At 34.1% G+C, this 26871-nt stretch overlaps 1 protein-coding gene across 4 annotated transcripts in view; it reads left to right on the top strand.

The window, feature by feature from the left end:
* Heatr5b (HEAT repeat containing 5B) overlaps nucleotides 1-26871 on the top strand; it is an 81611-nt gene that overhangs the window by 14775 nt on the left and 39965 nt on the right. For all 4 annotated transcript variants that reach the window (XM_071601495.1, XM_027933514.3, XM_071601493.1 and 1 more), the window contains 14 exons: nucleotides 1925-2080; nucleotides 2557-2807; nucleotides 4247-4358; nucleotides 5667-5819; nucleotides 8303-8402; nucleotides 8977-9086; nucleotides 10254-10417; nucleotides 11192-11367; nucleotides 14644-14749; nucleotides 17397-17587; nucleotides 18000-18159; nucleotides 18789-18978; nucleotides 20332-20501; nucleotides 26528-26672. In XM_071601495.1, coding sequence (XP_071457596.1) covers nucleotides 1925-2080; nucleotides 2557-2807; nucleotides 4247-4358; nucleotides 5667-5819; nucleotides 8303-8402; nucleotides 8977-9086; nucleotides 10254-10417; nucleotides 11192-11367; nucleotides 14644-14749; nucleotides 17397-17587; nucleotides 18000-18159; nucleotides 18789-18978; nucleotides 20332-20501; nucleotides 26528-26672 — 2184 coding nt within the window. The remainder of the gene's footprint in view (nucleotides 1-1924; nucleotides 2081-2556; nucleotides 2808-4246; nucleotides 4359-5666; nucleotides 5820-8302; nucleotides 8403-8976; nucleotides 9087-10253; nucleotides 10418-11191; nucleotides 11368-14643; nucleotides 14750-17396; nucleotides 17588-17999; nucleotides 18160-18788; nucleotides 18979-20331; nucleotides 20502-26527; nucleotides 26673-26871) is intronic.

The following is a 26871-nucleotide window of genomic DNA, read 5'->3' as shown; positions in this document are numbered from 1 at the left end:
TTATCACTGTTGGAAATAGATATTAATTTTAAAAATCAAATTAGATTTCCTAAAAAAGTTCTTTTGAGAGAGAGAGAGAGAATTTTAATATTTATTTTTTAGTTTTCGGCGGACACAACATCTTTGTTTGTATGTGGTGCTGAGGATCGAACCCGGGCTGCACGCATGCCAGGCAAGCGCGCTACCACTTGAGCCACATCCCCAGCCCCTGAAAAAGTTCTTTAGAAGTAAAGATTTAATGAGAAGCTACAATCAGCAATTTATTTATAGAGCATATATAAGTGAAATATTTTATAAAATTAAATTTATAGGGGCTGGAGATGTGGCTCAAGTGGTAACGTGCTCGCCTGGCATGTGCAGGGCGCTGTGTTCAATCTTCAGCACCACATAAAAATAAAGATGTTATGTCCACCAAAAACTAAAAAATAAATATTTAAAAAATTCTCTCTCTCTCTCTTTAAAAAAAAAAATTAAGGGCTGGGGCTGTGGCTCAGTGGTAGAGTGCTCACCTAGCATGCACGAGGCACTGGGTTCAATCCTCAGCACCACATAAATGTAAGATATAGTGTCCGTCTAAAACTTAAGAATAAATATCTTAAAAAAAATTAAATTTATAAATACTGTACTTTTTTTTTAAATAATAACTTACTTAGCAAGCCATTTTTAAGAGTATAAGGATAACTGAAAATTATCCCTATACTCTTAATCTGCATTTGAATTACTGAAGTATTTTAGATATGCTTTAGATATGCTTAAATAGTTATCTGCTATATATTTAAAACTTGAAAAATATTATGCAGATTCATTGAAGAAATGCTTAAATGCCAGAAACACTGTGCCAGATGGTGTGGGTAAAATAGCAAACCAGATATTTACAATGCCTGTCTTAAGGGAGCTTTATAGTTTAGTAAGCAAAAGACAGAGTTCCTGCATTTTCAAGTAAGAAGAGTTGTTCAATTATAGTTTATCATTTATTAACCCATTCTATCATTCTGTATTGCATGTTTTCATTATCTATTCACGATAGATGTAAAAAATGAGAAAGTTTTGCTATCATTTAAAGGTTATTACTTGTGATGCTAGTTTAGCTATTTGACTTTAAAAAATCCTAAAAGCAGTATTAAGTACAATGATATACATCAGGATTTATGAGCCAGACTGTATGTATTCTCAAATAGTAGTTTGACAGAGGATTTTTTAGTTATCTCATGTTAAATATATTTTAGTTCTAGTGTACATTAAAAGGTTGAATTGAGGACAGCAAAGTAAGTAGGAATTTTTAGGAATGTTCCAGTAAGAATTTCTAAGGCCACTTTCCTTATAGATCACTTTCTGGTTGGTAATTTGACAGTGATACCTCCAATATATTGACATGCTTGAAATAGCAATACTACTACTACCACTAGTACTAAAGTAATAATAATGGCTGCTAACATTTATTGAATGTGTATTGGGCAGCATTGTGTTAAATTCTTATATGCATTGACTTTTTAAGCATCAGAATACCCTTTGAGATAGGCATATAAGCCCTATAAAAGATGAGGAATCTTATAAAAGTTGAGCATCTTTCCCAGTGTCACATAGCTAACATAACTGATGGAATTGGTACTTGAACCCAAATCTTCTTGCTCCCAAGTCTGCTTTTGAAAAACACTATGCATTGTTGCTGCTTACTAAAATTAAGTTGTATTCCTAGAAGTGGTTAAGTTTATATAGTTATATTTTAGTATTATCATATAAAGTCATTAAACTGTGTATTTTAAGTCATTTCAGTACTTCATTATACTTCTTTTCCACTAAGCAAAAATTGCATAGAGTTTGACACACAGGTATTAAGTGGTATAACTAAAATATAGTATGCAGACCAATAAAAATACATCAAAATTCAGTTCAACCACATTAAATACATGATTTTGTGTTTTAGAAGCAGTAGTGAATGATACTAGTAGTGAAAACAAATCAGGCGCAGCAGACATTGCAGCAAGTCAGCACGTGATGGTCTGTGCCCTCCAGGAGCTTGGAAGCCTGGTACAGAGCCTGAATGCCACTGCCTCTCCTCTTATTCAGGAGGCATCAATAGGTATGACATTCTGTTAATTGCTGAAGTATTATTTTACCATCTTTTAGAGTTATCTGTATGATACTTAACTCTTGACTGGGTACTTATTATAATTAGCAGTTTAGGTGATGGGGTTTAATTTAAATTAATCTTTGCTGTCATAGGGAACATGGAATTAAATGGTGAAATAAAGTTGAGAGACAAATCAAAAACAGTCACAGTAATTGTTTCTAATAATTGACTAAAATTTGTTGAAGATTTTCCTTTTAATCAACTTTTATATTTTATTGGAACATAATAATTCTATTATGTTCTTTGGAGAATACATTTGTTTAAAGCACATTACTGTCATGAGTACTGTAAATGCTTTTTGGCATAGTTGTGAGACTAGTGCACTAAATCATGGTGATTATTTTAATTATTGTGTTATACATAGTCTTTGGTTTCTGAAATAAATTACTTCATTAAAAGTAATATTTTGAGGATTTCTCTTTTAGGGCTCTTGGAGATTGTGACTTCAGTTCTTCTTCATCCAAGTATGGCTGCTCGGCTTGCTGCTGCATGGTGTTTGCGCTGTGTGGCTGTAGCCTTACCTTTCCAGTTGACACCATTTCTAGATCGGTGTGCAGAACGGCTCAACAACTTGAAGACTTCTCCAGAAGCTGTTAGTGGATACAGCTTTGCAATGGCTGCTTTGTTAGGTGGAGTCCATCAGTGTCCTTTGGGCATTCCTCATGCCAAAGGAAAGGTATGACACAGATCAAAGATTTGTAAATGCTGTCGGGTGAGCTTCAGTCTTTAGTGGAACACTGATGTGCTTAATGTTGAACTGGGTGATCAAATAACAATCAAATAACAATTTTATTATGGTAATATAGAATATAGTGTTAATGGGCCCTAATTGAAATTTCATTCTGATGTATAGATAATAGGTTTTGTATGGGTATAGTATCATGTTATAATTTATTTTAGAGGAAAAACAACTTCAGAGTATTTATTTAAAACTCAGCTCTTTTCACTTTTTAGAACTGAAATTCATGTTGCTGTATTCAAAGATGACAGGAGAATATACTATTGACATTTCAATAATATTTAAGCATATTGTGACTAGCTTTTTAAATTCTTCTTTTTTTTCTGGGCCCAAGTCCATTCATTCTTCCATGTTCTGGGCTCTGTGACTATTTCTAGAGGAATCTCAGGTTCCATCTCCTTTGTCATGATTGTTATCTTGTTGCTTATTTTTCATGAAGTCTTTTTCTCCCATCTTTCTCACACCATTTTCATATTTCACATATGCTTAGGTAGGACATGTTCTGATTTCTCACTTTTCTGTTCAGAGTAGTTCTGTAGCTTTTCCCTATTCCTTTTTCAGAGGTCTTTCTTACACTAGAATTTATTACTCACCTGTACCTGTTTAGAGACCCAATTTAAGTTCCATCTCCATGAAATCTTTTTTTCTTTTAATATTTATTTACTTATTTTAGTTGTAGTTGAACACAATACCTTTGTTTTATTTATTTATTTTTTTATGTGGTGCTGAGGATCGAACCCAGGCCTTGTATGCGCTAGGTGAGTGCTCTACCGCTGAGCCACAGCCCCAGCCCTCCATGAAATCTTTTCAAAGACATTTAGTCCATATTAGTCTTTACTGAATCTGAGCTCCTATTTTGTTATTTAATCATGCTCTGCTTACTATTTTGCATTCTTCAAGTGTCTTCTCTATCTAAAAGATACCTTAATTCCAGAAGATTAGCTTAGCTTAAAGGACCACTAATAATAGCATTTATTCAGTGATTACATGGGCTAGCACTGTTCTAAATACTGTATTAACAAATTTAATCCTGGCAAGAGTGAGATAGATACTACTATCTTTCTTATTTTACTAACAAGGGAAGTAAGGCCAGGAGATTCAGCTGTCTCAGGTCATAAAGCTTGTAAATGGCAGAGTTGGGATGTGAACCCAAGCAGTTTGGCTCAAGAGCTTACTCTTTACCACTGTTCTGAGTCACCTCGGTCATCAGTGTATTCAGATCTAAGTAGATATTGTATTGCCTCTTTGAAAACATTAGTTAACTACAATAGCATGGAGATAATTTCTTTTTAAATTAAGTATACTGGTTATCTATTTTCTTGTTTGATTTCTTCAGCTTATTCAAATTGCAATCTATTTCTAAATTTCTCTTATAGATGGTAGTTAGTATTGCTGAAGATCTGTTACGAACTGCTGCCCAAAATAGCAGATTGTCTTTACAGCGCACTCAAGCTGGCTGGCTTTTACTTGGAGCACTTATGACTTTAGGTACAACTATATTTGAGTAGAATTTTGTCTTACTCTATAACTGTCAGTGGACTATAAAGAAAATTTAATATAAAAGCATTAAATTCCACATTCCAGACTTTGAGGTTATAAAATGGTAAAGATGTTTTGTTTGGTAGTTGATATCTCTTTAGTAATTTCTACTGAAATACATTTTATGAAAAAATTTTTAACAAAGTTTCACCTTTGCTATCAGAATAACCATTGTCTACTTTATGAATTTACAGTTAATCAAAAGAGCTGAGAATGTGGGGCAGGGGGGAATTCTATTTCCTAAGTGAAGTCATGATTTTAATAGAGTGATAAAGTCAAATTTAAGCCATATTGTTGGTGCTGCTTTTGGGGCATCCTTATGTGCTTTACTTTCCTAATAACTATGATAAATCAGATTTAGGCAAAGTTTAGCATTTTGCATAGAACTGAAATACAGTTATCATTGTGATGAAGTATGTCCACTTTTTAATTCACATGTTTAGCTATTACTATAAAAAGTGTTGTGTGTTTACTCCAAAGTTAAAGTGGTAACTCTTTTTTAGAAGTTTACATTAAGTATGTAAGTGGTATGTTGAGTGAATTCCTTAGCAATGTAAATATATGCCCTTAGTTCCGAATATATTGCTCCTCCGTGAAACTAAATGAGCCATATACATTGTCCCTCAAATGAAGGAATATGTATTTGTGTGTGGGAGTGGGTGAATATGTTTATGTACACATATGTATTTATGAAAGCAACCTCATAAAATATATTCCAGGTAGATTTTATTATTAATAATATGTAATCCACCATCCTGAATATAGTTGAGTAATTTTTTATTGCTTTTTATGTATTTATTTTATGCTTAGATACCAAAATATTTGATGCTTTTGAAGTGAATTTTAAGCCAGGTCCAGTGGCACACAGGAGCTCAAGAGCTCAGGAGACTGAGGCAGGAGGCAGAAGGCAGGAGGCTCACAAGTTCAAGGCCAGCCTCAGCAACCTAGCAAGGCCCTGAGCAACTTAGTAAGACCCTGTCTCAAAATTTAAAAAAATAAATAGACTGGGGATGTGGCTCAGTAGTTAAGCATCCCTGGATTCAATCCCCAGTAATCCCCAACAAAAAAAGAAAGAAAGAAAATAAATTTTGTTATGTTTTAATAAATATTTATTTTACTCACTAGACGAAAAAATTGAAATTAATGTCAAAAATTTAAAAATAAGTGAAATGGTAGAGATATTTTTAAAGTCTTTGACTTTTGTTCAGATTGTATGTTACATATTTATGGTTCTATACTCTTTATTTTCTTGGACAGGACCATCTGTTGTTCGTTACCATCTGCCCAAGATGTTGTTATTATGGAGAAATGTTTTCCCTCGTTCTTTAAAGGAACTGGAGGCTGAGAAGGCCCGAGGCGATTCTTTTACCTGGCAGGTAACTTTGGAAGGTCGTGCTGGAGCTTTATGTGGTAAGAACTGAAAAGATTTCACTTTCAGAATATTATTTGTGAATGGAAGGAAAATCACTATTTCATTTTTTTAAATTTTACTATCTAATGATAAATTTGTAGACTTTTAGATTTTAGAAAGAGGAGCAAGGTGTAACAGTGGTAGAATGTGTGGTTAGCATGCATGAGAGGCCCAGGACTGTAAAACAAATAAACAAAAAAACTTACCATTAGATTTAGAAAGAAGTTTGTATAAATAATAGTAGTTAAAATTTTGCTCATTTAGAATAAAAGTGAAGCTGAGAGTCTAAGAAACTGGTTAGAGTTGGTTTTGTATAAATAATAGTAGTTAAAATTTTGCTCTTTTATAATAAAAGTGAAGCTGAGAGTCTAAGAAACTGGTAAGATAGGAGCTAGGACCTAAGCCTGTTTATACCAGTAGTTGCAGTCTTCATCTGTCAAAAAAGTTCCACATTTAAAAAAAAAAAAAAAAAAAGTCCAACAAGAAATAGCATTACCAGGGTTACTAAGTTTAAATTGGTTCTTTCATAATGGAAAAGCACCTTTTTTTTCTTTTTCAGTGTTGTCAAATCTACAAATGTTGATGTGTTTTTTTAGACATCAGCATTACAAAAATGATGAAACAGTTGTTTTTGTGTGGGAGTCAGCAGTTTACAGGAAAGGCTCAGGTTTTGTTTCTTTTGGGAACTAGAGTTTCACTGGATGTCCTGTGTTTTTTTTTTTTTTTTTTTGCTTATCTCAGGATAAAAATACTTCTTTTCCCAAACTGGAAGAGAAAGAGATATTTAACCATGAGGGTGGTAGGGAAAGGTGTTTTAGTCTTAGCTCTATTCTAAAGAACCAGTGAAGATATTCCTTCTCACTGGACCATTTTGTCCATAAAATGGTCCAGTGAGAAGGAATATCTGTCTTAAACCTGCTTGCTTCCTTCCATCCTTCTTTCCTCCTTCCCTCCTGCCCACCCTCCCTTCCTTCCTTCCTTCAAATAAGAACTGTCATTTTACTGTTCCTGAAGAGGCACACAAAGTTCAATTTTGAAGGATGAAAGCTGTCCATTCTTCAGACAAGTAGAGCAAAGTGTTTTCCAGCCTCCTCACATAGTAAATGAACCCCAGGATTAAAGATAGCTTTAACAATAAGGCATATATTAGCACACAGTCAAGAGCAATGTGAGGCAGGGAGTTACCAGTTGGTGAACAGAAGGCTGGAAAAATGAACCCAACAGTGTCATTTGAATCTGATAAAACAACTTTTCCATGAAGAAAGTAAGTCATTTTTTGGAAGCCTCCAGCAGACTGCAGAGTAGGTTTTCCTGGTAAAAACTAGGTTATAAGTATGCTTTAATCAGTCAGAAAAGAGAAGGAATTCTCCTTGAAGTCCCAGGTTTTCAAGACTTCCTCCAGGGAATAAGCATTTGCCTTCCTTTATATGCTCCAGTGACTGATGAACATTGTGCAAGGCGGTAGATGAAGATGCCTTCCACCAGAGAAGGTGGCAGTGATTTAACTCTGTCAAGGAACCCAGTCAGTTGAGAATGTGCATGGCAGCTTCTGTAAGCCTCACCCATGCCTGAATACATGGGGACTCTCACCCCATGGGTACTAGAAAGTATGATATTTAACTTTAGGCAGATGGTTCCTTTACAAAGCCTCTGAAAAAGAGGACACACTCTACAGGTCTAAGGCCAATCTCAAGTGTGAACTTTTAGGAGCTGTTAAACTTGGGCTAAAGACTTCTCCATATTTGTTACTTTCATGATATCCCTACATGTTGTGACATTTTTGGTGGTGAATGAGGATAGAGCATTGACTAAAGGAATTCCCACATGTGTCACACTCATAAGGCCTTTTTCCAGTGTGAACTACCTGGTATTGAATGAGGCCAGACTTTTGGCTAACAGATTTTCCACACTAGTTACACTCACAGGGTCTCACTTCAGTGTGAAGTCTCTGGTGTTGAATAGATGCAGCTTTGACTAAAGGATTTCCCATATTTACTACATTTATAAGGCCTTTCTCCAGTGTGAACTCTCTGGTGTTTAGCGAATGTGGCTTTGTGGTTAAAGGATTTCCCACACTGGCCACACTCATAAAGCTTTGCTCTAGTGTGAATTATCTGTTGTTGGTTAAGAATGGCATTTTGACTGAAGGAATTCTCACACTCATCACACCTATAAGGCCTTTCTCCAGTGTGAACTCTCTGGTGTAAATCTGCTTTTTTTAATTCATCTGAATTCCTGTGAGGTTATAGTCTTCTCCACTCACAGGAGTCTCCCCAACACTTTTTCTCTTTATTTTCATTGTCCATCCTTCTTCTAGCCTTTTCTAATGATTTTTCTCTATAGTTCTTGGTGTTTTTTTTTCTGGTTTGTTATAGTTTGAGAACCTTATAATAATTGAGAATTGTAGATGCCTTTATATAATTTTATAAGTTTAATAGTTCACAAAAGCTGCTCTAAATTTGTCCTTTTAAAATTTATCTAGCTATGAGGAGTTTTGTTGCACATTGTCCTGAACTCCTAACAGAAGATGTGATTAGAAAATTAATGACCCCTATTGAATGTGCCATGACTATGATGTCACAGTAAGTAAAAACTTATAACAAGTTAACAGCCTGTTTATATATTAATAAATAAATTTATTCATTTATGTGTTCCTCAGTCATTTTTTATACTTCTTTCTAGAGTTATATAGGAAACATAAAACTATCTTGTGAAGTGACTTTTAAAATTATATTAATTATGTGTATTAAAATATAGTTATGCTGGGCACGGTGGCACATACCTATAATCCCAGTGGCTAAGAAGGCTGAGACAGGAAGATTGCGAGTTCAAAGCCAGCCTCAGCAATTTATCAAGGTGCTGAGCAACTCAGTGAGACCCTATCTCTAAATGAAATACAAAATAGGGCTGGGGATGTGGCTCAGTGGTTGAGTGCCCCTGAGATCAATCCTTGGTACTCCCCAAAATAAATAAAAAATATAGTTGTTTTTAAATGTATTTCTTACATCAAATATCACAAAATGATAAGATGAAAATTTAATATTTACCAAGGTATTTTAATGGTACATTTATACATTACTAAAGATGCACTGCTAAAGGTTTATAAGTAATGCTTATTCTAGTAAGCTGATTCCAACTCTGCTTTCAATATTGTAGCATTCCATCTGTCATTAAAGCCCATGGAGCTCATCTGAAAGCTAGTGCTGCAATGGTCCGTTTAAGACTTTATGACATCTTGGCTTTGTTACCTCCAAAAACTTATGAAGGTAAATAAAATTTGCAGTATCTGATAGAAATTGTTCAGTGTGCCCTTGAAGATCCTCACAGTATTAAAGAGTTCTGACCAGGGCTTTCCCACTGGCTCACTGTGCAAAGGAGAAGCACCATTTTACTATTCTTTATGCAGAGTAGCTCACATTGTTGAGTTCTTACTGTATTATAGGTCTCGTTCTAAACCTTTACATGTATTAGATCCTGTAACTCTAACCCAGCTCATGAGGCAATTGCACATATTCTGTAGATGGAGGATCTCATATAGAGAGAGGTGAAGTAACTTTCCCAAGTCTTATAAACCAAAAGTGGTAGAGCTTGGATTCAAACCCAGATGGTTTATCTTTAAAGTCTATACTTTTAATTACCCTCCTAAACGGCTTCATATATATTGTAATATAGCCAATAATTTGGATAGCCAATAATAAGGATCTGAAAGAATAGTTATGTACTTTGCAGAAATCAAATATTATATAAAATGTTAATATTAAAATAATTTCTTTTTTTATAAATTTATTTTTTTTTATTTGTAAATGGACACAATACCTTTATTTTACTTATTTATTTTTATGTGGTGCTGAGGATCTTACCCAGGGCCTCACCTGTGCTAGGCAAGTGCTCTACCACTGAGCCACAACCCTACCCCTAAAATAAACAATTTCTTTCCCATATAACTGTGCCCAAGAATTTTGATGTTTTGGTTCAGTGTTGGCACTTATTGGGCAATGAACAATAAATAATAATCATGTTACATTTACTATATTTAAAATAAATGATCTACCCTCTCTGTAAATTTTTTAGTTACTTTAGTTTTGACCAAAAACATAATACAATAATAAAACAAAAATATCATTATTGTATATTAAAACTGGAATTCAAATATGTAATATATATTTTAGACTGGGCACAGTGGAGTGTACCTATAGTCCCACTTTCTTTGGAAGCTGAAACAAAAGGATCACTTGAGCTCAGGAATTCAGAGTCAGCCTGGGCAACATAGTGAGATCCCATCTCTGAAAAAAATATAAATCAACATAGATTTTTAGTAAAGGGTATAGGAACTTATTTTATTTCTGTTGAACATGTTGCTACTTTTTGTGGGCAATGATTGTAATTTTGATAAAATTATTATTTTTAATCTGATTTGAAGTTCTGTGTTTTAGGATCTTTCAATGCACTTCTTAGAGAACTGGTAGCAGAATTTACTTTGACTGACAACTCAGCCAACACAACCACCTCCCTTCTCCGATCTCTTTGCCATTATGATGATAGCGTTCTTCTTGGATCCTGGCTTCAAGAAACCGATCATAAATCAATTGAAGACCAGGTAGTAAATTAAATTAAATCCTGGTTTATAGGGAAATTAAATCCTGGTTTAATCTAAAACAGTGGTTCTTTTACCAGTTGTTTTTTTAAGAAAATATAGTGAACCAACGTTTAGTTTTCATTTAGCTTTCTTAGACACTTAACAATAGCATCTTGATGGTAGATAAGTGGCGAACAGCATTAGTTATGATTTGGCAAATTGTCTTTCTTCAGTATTTTTTATATTTGAATACCCTGTGGTGGCTATGGGAAATTTTAGTTTTAATGGGCTTTTGGTTATTTTAATGGGCTTTTGGTTATTTTAATGGGCTTTTTAGTTTTAATGGGCTTTTGGTTATTGGTGTTTTTGTTGTAGTTCATTTTGTTGTGTGATAGGTTGGAGAGGCGTGAGAGTTAGTAGATTGAAGATTTAGAACCTCTTTTGCCAACAGAATATGTTATTTCCTATGTGCTTTTTAAAAAGAAATATTAAGTCCATTTTAAATATTTTTGTGGATTTAGATATAGCTGATTTATTTTGCCTCACACACTAAGGTGCATGGTATAAGAATGTTTTAGAATGAAGAAGACTTTTATTAAAATCCTATAAGGTATTACTGATGACTTTTCAAAACAAAATTTTACTTTTATCTGTTTTTAAGTTCTCATATCCAATCATTCTTTTTTGATTGTTACCTTTTCTTCTTCCTCCCCCGCTCAGTTTTTCATACTAAATACTTAATAAGTGAATTTCCTGAAGTAGACTTTGAGTAATTTTTATGTCACTCTTTTGCAGCTCCAGCCAAACAGTGCATCTGGAAGTGGGGCTCTGGAGCATGACCCTTCCTCCATTTATTTACGAATACCTATTGGTGAAGCTGTACCTGGTCCTCTCCCTCTTGGAGTCTCAGTGATAGATGCCTCCGTGGCTCTTTTTGGTGTAGTGTTTCCTCATGTTTCATATAAACACCGGTTAGTATAAAGTCAATCAGGTAATTTTAGTTAAGTAAATTTTCCCATCCCAATTAACTCCTCAATAATGTGAGCTACTACTTAAATAGTATTCTCAAATTTACTGACACAAGTGACACATACCATATAAAATAAAGTGAATGAAAATTCCATGTAATTTGAAAATGTGTTTAAGATTCGACCTTGTGTGCTAGTGTCTGGTATTCTGGACTATGTCTTGCCCAATAAAGAATTTCATTCCAATGGCTTATTTCACAGTTTATAAGAGGTTTGATCCTACCTTTAGGGATATTAGTTTGCTAATTCTATTGTTTGTATTACTGAAGGAGTAAATGTATGGGAAATCTATTCTTTAATAACATTTGTCTGTAAGCTGGTTTAAGTCTGGAACTTGAGAAACTAAGTTAACTCATTCTTTTTTGTACCTGAAGCATTTTAGTTTGCTGTATTTTATAATCTATAGTCACCATTTCTAATATGAGCAGGCATTTCATATATTTGTGATTTGCCACAAAAAAAAGCAAAAATGAATTAATTTAAGACCTTCAAAGATAATTTGAAAGTTATATGAATATGTATTTGTATGTAAAAGATTAAAAAGCTGGAATTCCTCTACTGGGGACTGCCTGATCCACACACCTCCAAGTGTTACTTCCATTTTACAAAATAAGCACTTTTTCCTTTTCTTAAAAAAATAAAAATAAAAATATCAGATAATCTTTAAATATGTAGATTACTTAATTGCTTTTTATATTCAACTTTAATTATAAAAAATTTACCTTACCTAGATATCTTTAAGAACATTCGATTGCCACATAAGTGTTAAAGAACGTTAAAGGTGAAAGAATCCTTACAGCATCTATCTAACATCCTTATTTTAAATCTTCTGTTTTAGTCTTTTGCAGTGTTAGGGATCAAACCTTGGGCTCATATCTGCTAGGCAAATGCTCTACCACTGAGCTGCATCCCCAGATTCCTTATTTTAAATCTAAGAAAATCTAGATCTAAGAGTTTATAGGTTTTCAATTATTCAGCTAGTTATGAGAGCTCTAACTAAAATCCAGGGTTGTTGTAAATGTATCTGATATCTTTTGTGAAACAAGGTGAAGTATAAATAAATACATTTTATTAAAAATATAAACGCAAATAACCACCAATTGGGGATTGAGTGAATAAATAATGGAAAGTCCATAGGCTAGAATACTTTTTAATAGAGATGATGTTTTGATGTGAGAAGTGCTCATGGCACAATGATAAAATTAAAAAGGTAAAATAAATGACAGGAGGTGATCCCAGTTTTGTTTCTTAAAGTACATAAAAATGTACAAGAACAGGATAGGGGTTGTGGCTCAGTGGCAGAGCACTTGCCTCATACATGTGAGGCACTGGATTCAATCCTTAGCACCACATAAAGATAAATAAACAAAATAAAGATACTGTGTCCATGTATAACTAAAATATTTTTTTAAAAAGATGTTTTAAAAAATGAACAAGAACATATTTATGTGTTTACGTAAGGTAAAGACCTAAAAGGAAATGTTCCAGGAACTACTTATTCCCTTAGTAGTAACTTTTAAAAATATTTTTCCAAATTAAATGGGATAAAGATTTCATAATGAAGAAAAAAGTTCTGTTTTTAAATAAGCTTTTAAAAAGGTATGTGTTTGAGGTCAGATGTGAGGTTCTGAAAAATGTTTTGACCTGAGAAGTCTGACCTGTTATAAATTGAGCTGAATCCTAATAGTGACCTTTGAGAAAGTTTGATTTTTTGCTTTAGGTTATAGTTGTCCTAGTATATACAAAATATCCATTTTCCCTGGATCCCTTTGCTCTACCCGTTTCTTTTTAGAAGAATGATCTCACTCTTTTTAAAAAATTTTTAAAAATATGTTTGTTTTATTTATTTATATGTGGTGCTAAGGATTGAACCCAGGGCTTCACACATGCTAACCCAGTACTCTACTGCTGAGCCACAACCCCAGCCCTCACTCTTTTTTAATTAGAATAGTCTTAAATGGCCAAGAATTTTTTTAAAACAGTCTTTTTGAAAAAAATTTGAAATAATAAAATTCACATCTAGTTTTTATATTTCAAAATTGACCAAAGCTAATTTTTTTTTGGAAATCCCAATAGTTTATGAGATTAAAACATGGAGTACTCTTGTCTTCTATGCAAGAATGTTTGAAAAAAGATAATAATTATGCCACATTTTTAAAGAAATTTCAACTGATAACTCTACCACAGAGATATGTAATTAAACAGGAAAGATTAATTTTGGGGGCGGGGGGGTACTGGGAATTGAACTCAGGGTCACTCAGCCACTGAGCCACATCCCCAGCCCTATTTTGTATTTTATTTAGAGACAGGGTCTCACTGAGTTGCTTAGTGCCTTGCTAAATTGCTGAGGCTGGCTTTGAACTCACAATCTTCCTGTCTCAGCCTTCCAAGCCACTGGGATTATAGGTATGCACCACCATGCCCAGCTAATTTTGGCTTACAGTTTTGGAGGTTCCAGTCCTTAATCCATTAGCCTGATATTGGGTTTTGGTCCTGTGGTGAGGTAACATAGCTGAAGCACGGAAACTGTGCTCACCTCTTGGCAAAGAGAGAGAGGGGAGGAACTTGGGGTCTTACTATCACTTTCGAGGGCACATCCCCAGTGACCTTTCACAAATTTCTACCACTTAAAGTTCCACCACCTCCCAAATGCCACCCTGGGTATCAAGTCCTTAACACAGGGTCCTTTGGGGAGCATTCAAGATGTAAACTATAAGCCGGGCATAGTGGCGCATACCTGTAATCCCAGCAGTTTAGGAGGCTGAGGCAGGAACATCAAGAGTTCAAAGCCAGCCTCAGCAATTTAGTGAGGCTCTAAACAACTCAGTGAGACCCTGTCTCTAAATAAAATACAAAATAGGGCTGGGGATGTGGCTCATTGGTTGAGTGCCCCTGGGTTCAATCCCTGGTACAAAAAAAAAAGATGGAAACTGTAGCACACCTTTTATATGTTAGGCACTGGGTTGGACACTGGTGTTAATGTTTAAGAACCACTACAATTATGACCTAATTTTGCTAATTGAAACTTAATATTTAGTTTCTTTTTTTGTTCACAACTATACATTAATTCAGCAGAAAAAGATCTGGTTTGGATCAGTTATGTGAATAGAAAAGAGACAACATGAGGTATTATTTGCTACACAGTTTGTACTCTTTGCTTTTTTTTAGGTATATTTAAATAAGAGCATCACTAATATGATCTTTATCCTATTATTATAGATTACAAATGCTGGATCACTTTGCTGAATGTGTTAAACAAGCCAAAGGTGTCCGCCAGCAGGCTGTGCAGCTTAATATATTTACTGCTGTTCTTAGTGCACTCAAGGTATTTACTTTTAGACCATAATAAATATTATGAAATAAGATGTTAATTCATTTAATAAGTTAGGAATCTCAAGATTATTATAATGCTTACGTTTATGTACACTTGATAACTGTGTTTTTTAATATTAGCTTAATAAAGTTGTTAAAAACTTTGTTGGGCTCATTGTAATTAAATATGTATTTTATATTTTAGTAATGTTAAGGTTTGTATTTTGATTTGAATCTCAAATTTTATATGTGCCAATAATTTCTTTTGGAATTTTCAAAGATGCCTGATTAAAGAAATAATGGGTTTTCTAGCCAGGCATAGTGGTACATATCTGTAATCCTAGTGGCTTGGGAGGCTGAGGCAGGAGGACTGCAAGTTCAAAACCTACCTCAGAAACTTAGCGAGGTCCTAAGCAACTTAGCGAGACCCTATCTCAAAATGAAAAATAGAAAGGGCTAGGGATGTGACTCAGTGGTTAAACACTCCTGGAGTTCAATCCCTAGTACAAAAAAAAAAAAAAAGAAAGAAAGAAATAATGATTTCTAAAGATGTTCAAGTTCAATTTTTTATTTAGACTATAAATCATAAAGACTGTTTATGTAGTTGAAAGACTGTTGTATGGAGGGATTGTCTTCTAGTTTAGTTACTTACTAGGTTTATGCTTAATACAATTCCCTTAACCTTTATTGAACTAGTTTCTACTTAATAAAGTAGAATAACAGATATTTTGCCTAGCTCACAGAGGTCATGCATCATACTGTGTATCCTTTCATAAGGTATTTGAAAGCTTTTTATATCATTTAGCACTAAAGAAAGTGGTCACAAATACAGGTCCTTAAATGAGCATATCTTTAGTTATGTTTTACAAACATTAGGTAAAAGAGATATAAGCATTTGTTACAGAAGTAAAGGTTGATACTGTTTATATAATCAGTAGTATGTGTCCTATTTAGAGATCATAAAGTAATACTGACATTTGATGGTTTTTTCCTTTTGTTTTTTGGTACCAGGGATTGAACCCAGGGTGCTTAACCACTGAGCCACATCCCTAACCTTCTTAAAATTTTTTTAAAATTTTTATTTAGGGACCGCATCTTTCTAAATTGCTTAGGGCCTTGCTATGTTGCTAAGGCTGGCTTTAAACTCACAATCTTCCTGTTTCAGCCTCCTGAGCCACAGAGATTACAGGCATGCACCACACCACCATGCCTGGCAGACATCTAAATTTTTTTAAAAAAAAGAAATGAGGTGTTTGGGGACTCCCTTAGAGGATGGTAGAATAGTGGACTATTGCTGTACAGATTATACTTTTCTTCATAGAAAAGTTAATGCCTCTGTTGTCATTAACATTTTCTTCTGGCACCATGACTTAGATTTTTGGTCTCAAGTGAGTAAATTCAATTCAAGAACAGTGACTGTGGAAATGGATGGCATTAGAGCAGATTATGCTAAGTGAAATTAGCCAATCCCCAAAAAACAAATGCTGAATGTCTTCCGATATAAGGGGGGCGGGGGTGACTCAAAATGGCGTAGGGAGGAAAAGCAGGGGAAGAAGATTACCTCTACATAGGGAAGAGGGATGGGAAAGAAAGGGAGGGAGAAGGAAAATTACATGGATGGTGGAAGGAGACCCTCATCGTTATACAAAACACATGTATGAAGATATGAGAAAAAAAAAGAATAGCATTACCTTAGATTAGGTAGAGAGAAGTGATAGGAGGGGAGGGGAGGAGATGGAGGGATAGGAAGGATAGTAGAATGAAACAGACATTATTATTACTGTGTGTATATATGTGACTACATGACCAATATGATTCTGCAACCTATACACCCAGAAAAATGAGAAATTATATCCCATCTGATTCAAATGTATGATATGTCAAGGTCATTGTACTGTCATGTGTAACTAATTAAAAAAAAACAATAATACAAAAAAAAGAAGAACAGTGACTGTAGCTAGAACAGGGATATTAGCATTCAGTATGATGAACAAATTATATCAACACTCAATTACTGATTCTTTTTACTGAATTTTGCCTTATGCCTATATTGATTATACTCAAAGATATAATTCTTTGAGTATATTATACTCAAAGATATAATTCTTTTATAGAATTCTTACATAGATGAATCAAAATTTCATACTCATCAGGCCTGGTCTTTCTATTTTTTCTTTCTTTCTTTCTTTTTTTTAGTTATAGGTGGACACAGTATCTTTATTTTATTTTTATGTGGTGCTAAGGATCAAACCCAGTGCATGGTAGATGAGTGCTCTACCTCTGAGCCATAACCCTAGACCAGGCCACGTCTTTCTTTAGAGTGATAAATTTCAATTTCAGTTAATTAAAGGTTGATTTATTAATATAGTATCCTTTATATACAAAAGCAACATTTGAGTATTAGGCTTTGGATAGAAACTCTCCCAGGGATTGCTGGTCTTAGGACCAGTTGAACTGTTGATTGTTATTTACTATGTTCTGAAATCATATTTAGAAAAGTGATTACTATCAATTAATAGGTGCTTGTTCTAGGTACAGTATATGCTTGGGAAAGTTGGCTGAAGAAAACAATATATGAATATATTTGTATATTTACAGAAATTACAGAATATTCGCCTTTTATTTTATCTAATATTTCATTATTTTTAAAATCAATGTAGGGTTTAGCTGAAAACAAAAGTACTTTAGGACCTGAGGAAGTTCGTAAATCTGCTCTGACACTGGTTATGGGTGCTCTTGACAACCCAAACCCAATCTTACGGTGTGCAGCAGGGGAAGCTCTTGGAAGAATGGCTCAGGTGGTTGGAGAAGCGACTTTTATAGCTAGAATGGCTCAATATAGCTTTGACAAGTAAGTAAGTCTCTTTACTAACAAGCTTTTAATAATAACTCTACCAGTGAACTACACCCCCAGCTAACCAACTATTTTTATTTTTTATTTTTTTGACAATACTTGAGATTGAATTCCAGGAGTGCTCTACCTCTGAGATACATTCTCAGTCCTTTGTATTTTTGTATTTGGAGAAAGGGTTTTGCTTAGTTGCTGATCTTCCTGCTTCTCCTGAGTACTTGGAATTATGAGCATGGTCGCCTGACTTAAACAACTATGTTAAATTGAAGCCCTAACTCTTGTAAGGGAGTGAAAAAAGTGAATCACAGTGTAATATTTTCTGATTTCTACAATATTTTCTCTTTTTTATGTGATCTATGAGATTGTTATTACTAGAGAAGACTCAATTCTAGAAGCATAATCTTTTTTCCAGATTGAAATCAGCTCGAGATGTTGTTTCTAGAACTGGTCATTCCTTAGCCCTTGGTTGTTTGCATCGTTATGTTGGTGGTATAGGCTCAGGACAACATCTAAAGACCAGTGTCAGCATTTTATTGGCTCTAGCACAAGATGGAACATCTCCTGAAGTCCAGGTAGAGTAGTATTAATTTTTATTACAAAATTTTAAATAATTATTTTAAGAAAATTATTTGCTTTGTAAAATAATAATGACCATTAAGTTGTTTGGAAAAATATATTGTGTTCTTTCCCTGTATTTTGTTTTAGGTGTCTTATTTGTAATAGTATATAACAAGATTTTGCTTTTCAACCTAACCTTAAAGTCTGCCTTATTTTGGGAGTTAACTCCATTTACATATACTCTTTCAAACATATTTTATTTTTATTATTTGTTGTTCTTTGTACATTTTTCTTCTTTTTTGGATTTCTTTACATTTGATTGATTAATTTTGTTTCAAATTACTATCCTTCTCTCTCTTTTTTCCTATTACCCTAGCCCAGGTTCTGGGTCATTCATTGAATCTTCTGTTTTATTTCTTGAATTTGTTTTGTTTTTGTGGTTTCTTCTTAAACATTTTATACATAAGTAAATATAACTACAGTAAGAATCATGAGCATGTGGGAAAATATACAATCATCATTTGCCATTTTACATTGATGTGCCCCAAATTATTATGAGTATATGCATATAATAATTCAGTATACTCAATTCAGTTACTGCAGTTCTTCCTTACAACTAAAATAAAGTTAAATTTTATTCTAGACATGGTCTCTTCATTCGCTTGCTTTGATAGTGGATTCTAGTGGCCCAATGTATCGAGGATATGTAGAACCAACTTTATCTCTAGTTCTTACCTTGCTGTTGACTGTTCCACCTTCACATACAGAAGTTCATCAGTGTTTGGGTAGATGTTTGGGTGCTATAATAACTACAGTTGGCCCTGAACTACAAGGTAAGTAAATTCATTTTAAGGTAAAGAAACTAGGCAGATAATTTACTGTCTTTTGATTTCCTAAATGTGACCGTCATGTTGTTTCAAAACATTTTCTTATAATAATAATTACTATCTACTGACTATTTGGGTTTTCCAAAGGCCTGGTACTCAACTTTGTACATGTGTGATTTTTTAAAAATATTTATTTGTTGGTTGTAATTGGACACAATAGCTTTATTTTTATTTATTTTTATGTGTTGCTGAGGATGGAACTCAGGGCCTCATACTTGCAGGGCGAGTGCTCCACCTCTGAGCCACAGCCCCAGCCCGTGATTTTTTTTTTTTTTAATACCTCCAAAAAACCTATGACATGACAGTATTTTCAAGGTTTGAATACAGAAACTATATTTAAATGGAATTGTACTTGGGGCCCCATGGAAACAAAGATAAAAATGGAGTTCTTTGGGTCTGGAGCGCTGTGCACTTATCTTCATGGACTTTTGCTTCGCTTTTTTTTGAACCCTAAGGGTCAGGACCATAGTTTGCAAAGCCACTGCCATAAATTAGATAATATCTTTCTAGAAGGAGGCAAGCTCAGAAATTATTTGTTCAGAATTATTCAACATATGAGTGACATATGTATGATCCTGAAACTTACATTCTTACACTCAGGACTAATTCTACTAATATCTAAATTATATACTCAAACCTGTAAATTATTGTGAATGTATCCTAAATATATAAACCACTTTGAGAATTTTCCCTTTTACCCTCTACCATTTTTTAATTAAATGAAATAAATTATTAAATTTTATTTAATTCTGACAAAAATTCAGATAGGTGTTAACTCCATCTTACAGATGAAATGCTAAGGCTGAGACACATTAAGAACTTTCCCAAGGTTTTATATCTATGATTATATGATTTCCTTGTTTGATCTTTATATGTATATAAAATTATTTTACTTTAGAAAAAAATTAATTCACTTATATTTGACTATTAAATTATTTAAACAGTATAATAAACTGTCATTAATCTTCTTAAGAAAGCTGGATTTGAAATAATTATATAATAAAAGTAATAATGTTGGTTGAACAGAATGAGAAATCTGGCTCTTTCAAATAAAGCAATGATGATTGTAAATGATAGTATAATTTATCAGAGAATAAATATAAATTTAGTTAGCTCTAAGAGAGATGTAAATCCAACTACAGTTGTGTTTTGAAATCATTTCTGTGGACTTGTCAGACTTTTTGTTTTTAAAACAATCTGAATAGAAATTGGAAGAAGATATTATTTAGAAGATAATTATTTTCTAGGAATGTTTTTTGTGATACTAATCAAATAATTATATTCTACATTTTCTAAAAGGGAATGGAGCGACAATTTCTACAATTCGTTCCTCTTGTTTGGTGGGGTGTGCAATAACGCAGGACCATTCAGACTCTCTGGTTCAGGCAGCTGCCATATCTTGCCTTCAGCAGCTCCACATGTTTGCACCACGACATGTCAACCTGTCCAGTCTTGTTCCTAGCCTTTGTGTAAGTATAAAGCTGTTTCATTCATGAATTAATTTAGGGAGCCTCCACATTTCTTTCCCAAAATATCAATCTGGATCCAAACAAAAGATTTAAGTTTACAAAGTTGTGAATCCAGGGTTTCAGTTTCAGTAGTCATTTTATGACTATTAATATTATTCAGGAGTTTTCATTTTTGCCTGTTTTTCAGTAATACCTTTTTATTTATTGATTTTTTAAAAAAATAAATGACTTCGGAATGCATTACAATTCTTATACAGCACAATTTTTCATATCTCTGGTTGTATATAAAATATGTTCACACCAATTCGTGTCTTCATACATGTACTTTGGATAATGATGTCTATCACATTTCACCACCCTTGCTAACCCCTTGCCCTCTCCCTTCCCCTCCCACCCCTCTGCCCTTTCTAGAGTTCGTCTATTCCTCCCATGCTTCCCACGCCCTACCCCACTATGAATCAGCCTCCTTATATCAGAGAAAACATTCGGCATTTGTTTTTTGGGGATTGGCTAACTTCACTTAGCATTGTCTTCTCCAACACCATACATTTACCTGCAAATGCCATGATTTTATTCTCTTTTATTGCTGAGTAAAATTCCATTGTGTATATATGCCACATTTTTTTTTAATCCATTCATCCACTGAAGAACATCTAGGTTGGCTCCACAGTTTAGCTATTGTGAATTGTGCTGCTATAAACATTGATGTGGCTGTGTCCCTGTAGTATGCTGTTTTTAAGTCTTTTGGGTATAGACCAAGGAGAGGGATAGCTGGGTTAAATGGTGGTTTCATTCGCAGATTACTAAGGAATCTCCATACTGCTTTCCATATTGGCTGCACCAATTTGCAGTCCCACCAGCAATGTATGAGTGTACCTTTTTCCCTGCATCCACGTCAACACTTACTGTTGTTTATCTCCATAATAGCTGCCATTCTGAGTGGAGTGAGATGATATCTTAAGAGTAGTTTTGATTTGCATTTCTCTAATTGCTAAAGATGATGAACAGTTTTTCATATATTTGTTGATTGATTGTATATCCTCTTCTGAGAAGTGTCTGTTCAGGTCCTTGGCCCATTTGTTGATTGGGTTATTTGTTTTTTTTTGGTGCTTAGCTTTTTTAATTCTTTATATACCCTAGAGATTGTTGCTCTATCTGATGTGTGAGGGGTAAAAATTTGCTCCCACCATGTAGGCTCTCTGTTCACCTCACAGATTGTTTCTTTTACTGAGAAGAAACTTTTTAGTTTAAATCCATCCCATTTATTGATTCTTGGTTTTAATTCTTGTGCCATAGGGGTTTTATTAAGGAGTTGGGGCCTAATCCCACATGATGGAGATTAGGGCCTACTTTTTCTTCTATTAGATGCAGAGTCTCTGGTTTAATTCCTAGATCCTTAATCCACTTTGAGTTGAGTTTTGTGCATGGTGAGAGATAGGGGTTTAATTTTATTTTGTTGCATATGTATTTTCAGTTTTCCCAGCACCATTTGTTGAATGCTGTCTTTTCTCCAATGCATGTTTTTGGCACCTTTGGCTAATATAAGATAATTATAATTTTGTGGGTTAGTCTCTGTGTCCTCTATTTTGTACCATTGGTCTACCAGTCTGTTTTGGTGCCAATACCATGCTGTTTTTGTTTGGCTTCATTGTGGGACTTATTGGATGTTTGCCTAGTTGTGAGATTTTCTCCAATACTAGTAAACAACTTAGTGAAGCCATTAAGACACTAGAGACTTTGATAAATTTATAGTTGGAATTTGGTCAAGTAAAATAGATTAAATGGCCACAGGATAAGGGAGACAAGACATTTCTGAAATGATGGACTGTGAAGTCTCATTTGGATAGGGAGAAGGGTAAAGACAGGAGAAGGCTAATATATGTGGAGAAAGGAAGTCACTACAGTTGTAACCATGGGAGGATATATATTGAAGGTGAAAGGAGGGAAACATTATCCAGGATAAAGTGAGAGAACTGAAAGGCCAAGATATTAGATGCTAAATCTGGTGTAGTAAATTTAGCTTTCCACAACATGATTTGTTCCTATTTTATTATAGATTAAGGTGAATTCAGTCAGCCCAGACCCTCAAGGAGTCTGAGCCAGCCACAGGGCAAAACCAAATCCATGTGAAATGTTCACAAAGAACATCCACAAAGAAAATGATCAACTGCCAGTATACATTAGATGGCACTCTTTAGCAAGATATTAAGCATCCTGCCAAAAGCCTGGTTTGATGTAAGCTGCAAAGGTATAGATAGTAAATCTTGAGTAAGATGGACTGGACTTATCATATACCTGATACAGCTTAGGCAGCTGACCAAGGTGATGAAGACTCAAATATCCAATCCTAGGTTGTCTGATTCCTCTCTCCATTTTTTTTTTTTTTTGGTACCAGGAATTGAACCCAGATGTGATTAACCATGGAGCCGTATCCCCAGCCCTTTTTTACATTTTATTTAGAGATGGGGTCTTGCTGAGTTGCTTAGAGCCTTGCTAAGTTGCTGAAGCAGGCTTTGAACTCATGAACCTCCTGCCTCAGGCTTCCAAGCCACTGGGATTACAGGTGTGCGCCACCATGCCCAGTGTCCATTTTTTTTTTTCCTCCTTAAATAATTAGCCTGTGGAGGTTGACCTGATACAATGGAGAACATTTAAGAGGATAAAGTAATGACATGGATTTGTTTACCTCAGTGGAGCTTATCAGTAAGCCACAGGGAACACTGTGTGTTAACACAGGATAATGTCTCCAAACTGATTCCCTTAATGGAATACCTAGGGTCTTGTTACAAAGCGTATTGGATCATCTTCCTGAACCTTTCCAGAAGACTAAGTAGTGAGATTATAGTCATCTGGTGGAAAGGAGGTGGTATACCAGACTGAAGATGAGAAAATGGGCATTCAAGTGGATGTCTTGTTTGAATAGCACCAAAAGCCTCTCATGCTGTATTCATTAACTAGATTGTTAGATGCTCTGAAAAATAGTTTACACTTGGGTTCCTCCAGATTAATGAAATTAATTCAGATTTTTATAAGTTTCATGTTCATTTCTACTCAGTCATTGCCACCAAAAATGATTATATTATCTGACACCATATGTAATACCTAAAACAAATAAAATGTGATTTTTTTAGCATATGCGTTAAGATGCATTTCACTATAGTAATCTTGATTAAATGATATAGAAATATTAAAATATATGAACTATTCAATAGAGCTATTCAAATGTATTTTTTGAAGAACAAATACCATTCTGAATTATTATAATTTCTGTCCTGGCAGGCAACTTTTTCTATCATGTGACCATAGTTATTCATTCTCTTGTCCTGACACAATCACTTCTGCACATAGGCATTTAGGTCATCTGGGATAATTTTAGGAATTGTCAATGTGAGAATTTGAAATTTATTTTTGTGATTAAAAGAGTCTTCTGTTTTTTTTTCTCTTAAGATTTCTTTTTTGGGGAGGGTATTACATCATTCCAAATAAGCATAAGATGGCACAGAATGTTATTATATATGGCCAAGAACATAAAATTGCCATTGCTGCTGTTTTTCCATTGACATGAATTAGAACAACTAGAGTTTACAATTATAATTATAGGCATTTACTTTTTATTATTCAAGCCTAGTTTAGGTTGAAAATGTAGAATATAAGTACAAGATGCATATATGTGTATATAAACTATTTATATATGGTTTAGTTTGATTGTCCAACATGGTAAGACCCAAAAGCCACAAACAGAAAAGCATAGCAAGGCACATTGCTAGCCTGGGGAAAGATCAAAAATTGAAATATGATTTCTACTGAATTTGTATCACTTTCACACCATTGTAAATAAAAAATTACTAAATCAAACCATTTTAAGTTGGGAACTGTTTATATAGACAAATGGAACACAATTGGTTGTCCAGAATTGGATTCACACATGTATGGTTTTAATTATTTATGGCTATGGCACCATTAAAACTTGCTGTAGAAAGGATTATCTTTTCAAGAAATTCAGGGATTGTGAGATATCATCTATTGTACCTTGCATCTCTAACATCACAGATGTTAAAATGAGAAAGAAAAATATATCTCTGGAGGCACATGCCTGTAATTCCAGCAACTCCAGAGGCTGAGACAGGAGGATCACAAGTTTGAAGCCAGCTACAAGATTTTAAAGAGTCCTGTCTCAAACAATTAAATTAAGGACTAGGGGTGTAGCTCAGTGGACAATCAAACCAAACTGTATATAAATATCTGTGGTTCGTTCAATCCCCAGTACTAAGAAGAAAAAAAAAAAAAAAGGATGTTTCAGAATACCTGAAATAGAAATTTTGAAAACATTGTAAACTATAGAGTATCTTATTTCTTTTTCTTTGACTGTATGGTTTTCTTTGTTGAGGGTACTTTCTTAGAATTTTTTGTAATTGTTATTACTTGTAGTGTTCTATTTCTTGTGTGTTTTGCTCCTTGATTCTTTTTTTTTTTTTAAGAGAGAGAGAGAGAATGAATTTTAATATTTATTTTTTAGGTTTTTTTTTTCCAGCGGACACAATATCTTTGTTTGTATGTGGTGCTGAGGATCGAACCTGGGCCGCACGCATGCCAGGCGAGCGCGCTACCGCTTGAGCCACATCCCCAGCCCTGCTCTTTGATTCTTTCAACAATTATGTAAGATACATGAGGTGAACATTGTCCCTATTAGGACTGGAGCTGGGGCTTGGTGGCAGAGCACTTGCCTAGAATGTGTAAGGCACTGGGTTCGAACCTCAACACCACATAAAGATAAACAAATAAAATAAAGGCATTTTGTTTATCTATAATTGCCAAAAATAAATAAATAAATAAATAAAGCAGAGATTTTTTTTTTTTTTTTTAAATAGACCAAATGACTGTTTTTCCCATGTGATAAGACCGTGGTTGAACTTTCTAGTTATACAGTATTGGAAAGTTTGAAAATATCTTTCTTTTTAGGAAGAGAAGTAGATAAAACATTTTGTTGATAAAAGTCTATCAGATTTTCTCCCTCAGTTTTCTTTTTTCTTAATACTTGGTATAGATTTCATGAACTATGATTTTTTAATACAAATGTATCTTGAGTTAGCAACACCATATTAATGTATAAGAATAATACTACCTAGCATTGTGAAGTGGTTGTATATTCTGCTCTAACCCCCATCATCATGGCTAGGACTCTTTCTGAAATACTTTATTTGCTTCTTTGCTTAGAAAGCAAAGCATGGAACATAATTTAATGTTTTCTTGATGAGTCAGATGTGTAGTAATAATTAATACTTAATGTTTATTGAGTAGCTACCTTGTACCAGAGAATGTTATAAGCATTTTACTTGTATTAACTCACCTATTTTCACTATATTTATGTGAAGAATTACTATTCCAATTTTATGCACGGGCAAATCCAGGACCATGTAGGAAGAAGTGACAGAGGATGCAGGATTCAAATTCAGACTGGCTTCTGAGCCTGAACCTTAACCATTGTGCTCTGCTGTTCCATATATATATTTCATCTATTAGAATGTACTGTATTGATTCTTTTAGGAACTTTTCAGATAAAAAATTTCTGTATCAAAACATTCTGTTTGAAGTTATTTTCAAATGTTTATATTTGCTTGATTATTTTTCATCTAAATAAACACTCTGTTTTGCTTTCAGTTTTTACTATGTGCTCTATCCCCTAACTTTTCATTCACTACATTTGATTTTTAGGTACTTATAAAATTTGCATGACAAAGTTTAGTGAGACCATGTATAAAATAAGAAGTGTAAAAGATCCTTCTAGATTTTCATCTAGACATAGTGCATAGATCTTGGCACAGTTATTTTGACTACTAACATTTTTTTGTATATCTTACTGGCATTATTATTTTACCAAAATATGATTATTTGGCTATAGTTGAAATAACAGAGGTTATTTAATTAGGAGCCTCTTCACAAGGAATGTGTTCACATATGTTCATTGGGGAAGTGAGCTTAAAGAACTACCACTTAAAAACAATCCCTGAAATTGTTATGATTCACAGGTACACTTATGTAGTTCCCATTTGTTACTTCGACGAGCAGCTGTGGCATGTCTCCGTCAACTTGCACAAAGAGAAGCAGCTGAAGTATGTGAATATGCCATGAGCCTCGCAAAAAATGCAGGGGACAAAGAGAGCAGTGGTGCTAGTAAGTTCTCTTATTGGTTGATACTGTTTTTTTTGCTTAAGTATTTTCTCATTTCAAATACCTCAAAATTATCAGATTTGAAATCCAGGACTTAACCCTCATTGTTAGATTTAATTTTAATCCAAAAGATACGTAAACTAGAGACCATAGTTAAATTTTATCTCTGTGCAGCTGGTTTTGTTGCTCTTGTGAATTTACA

This window comes from Marmota flaviventris, chromosome 14, assembly GCF_047511675.1.
Source record: "Marmota flaviventris isolate mMarFla1 chromosome 14, mMarFla1.hap1, whole genome shotgun sequence".
Classification (NCBI taxonomy): domain Eukaryota; kingdom Metazoa; phylum Chordata; class Mammalia; order Rodentia; family Sciuridae; genus Marmota; species Marmota flaviventris.
The sequence above is the reverse complement of the archived record's forward strand: the minus strand, read 5'-3'. Positions and strand labels throughout refer to the sequence as shown.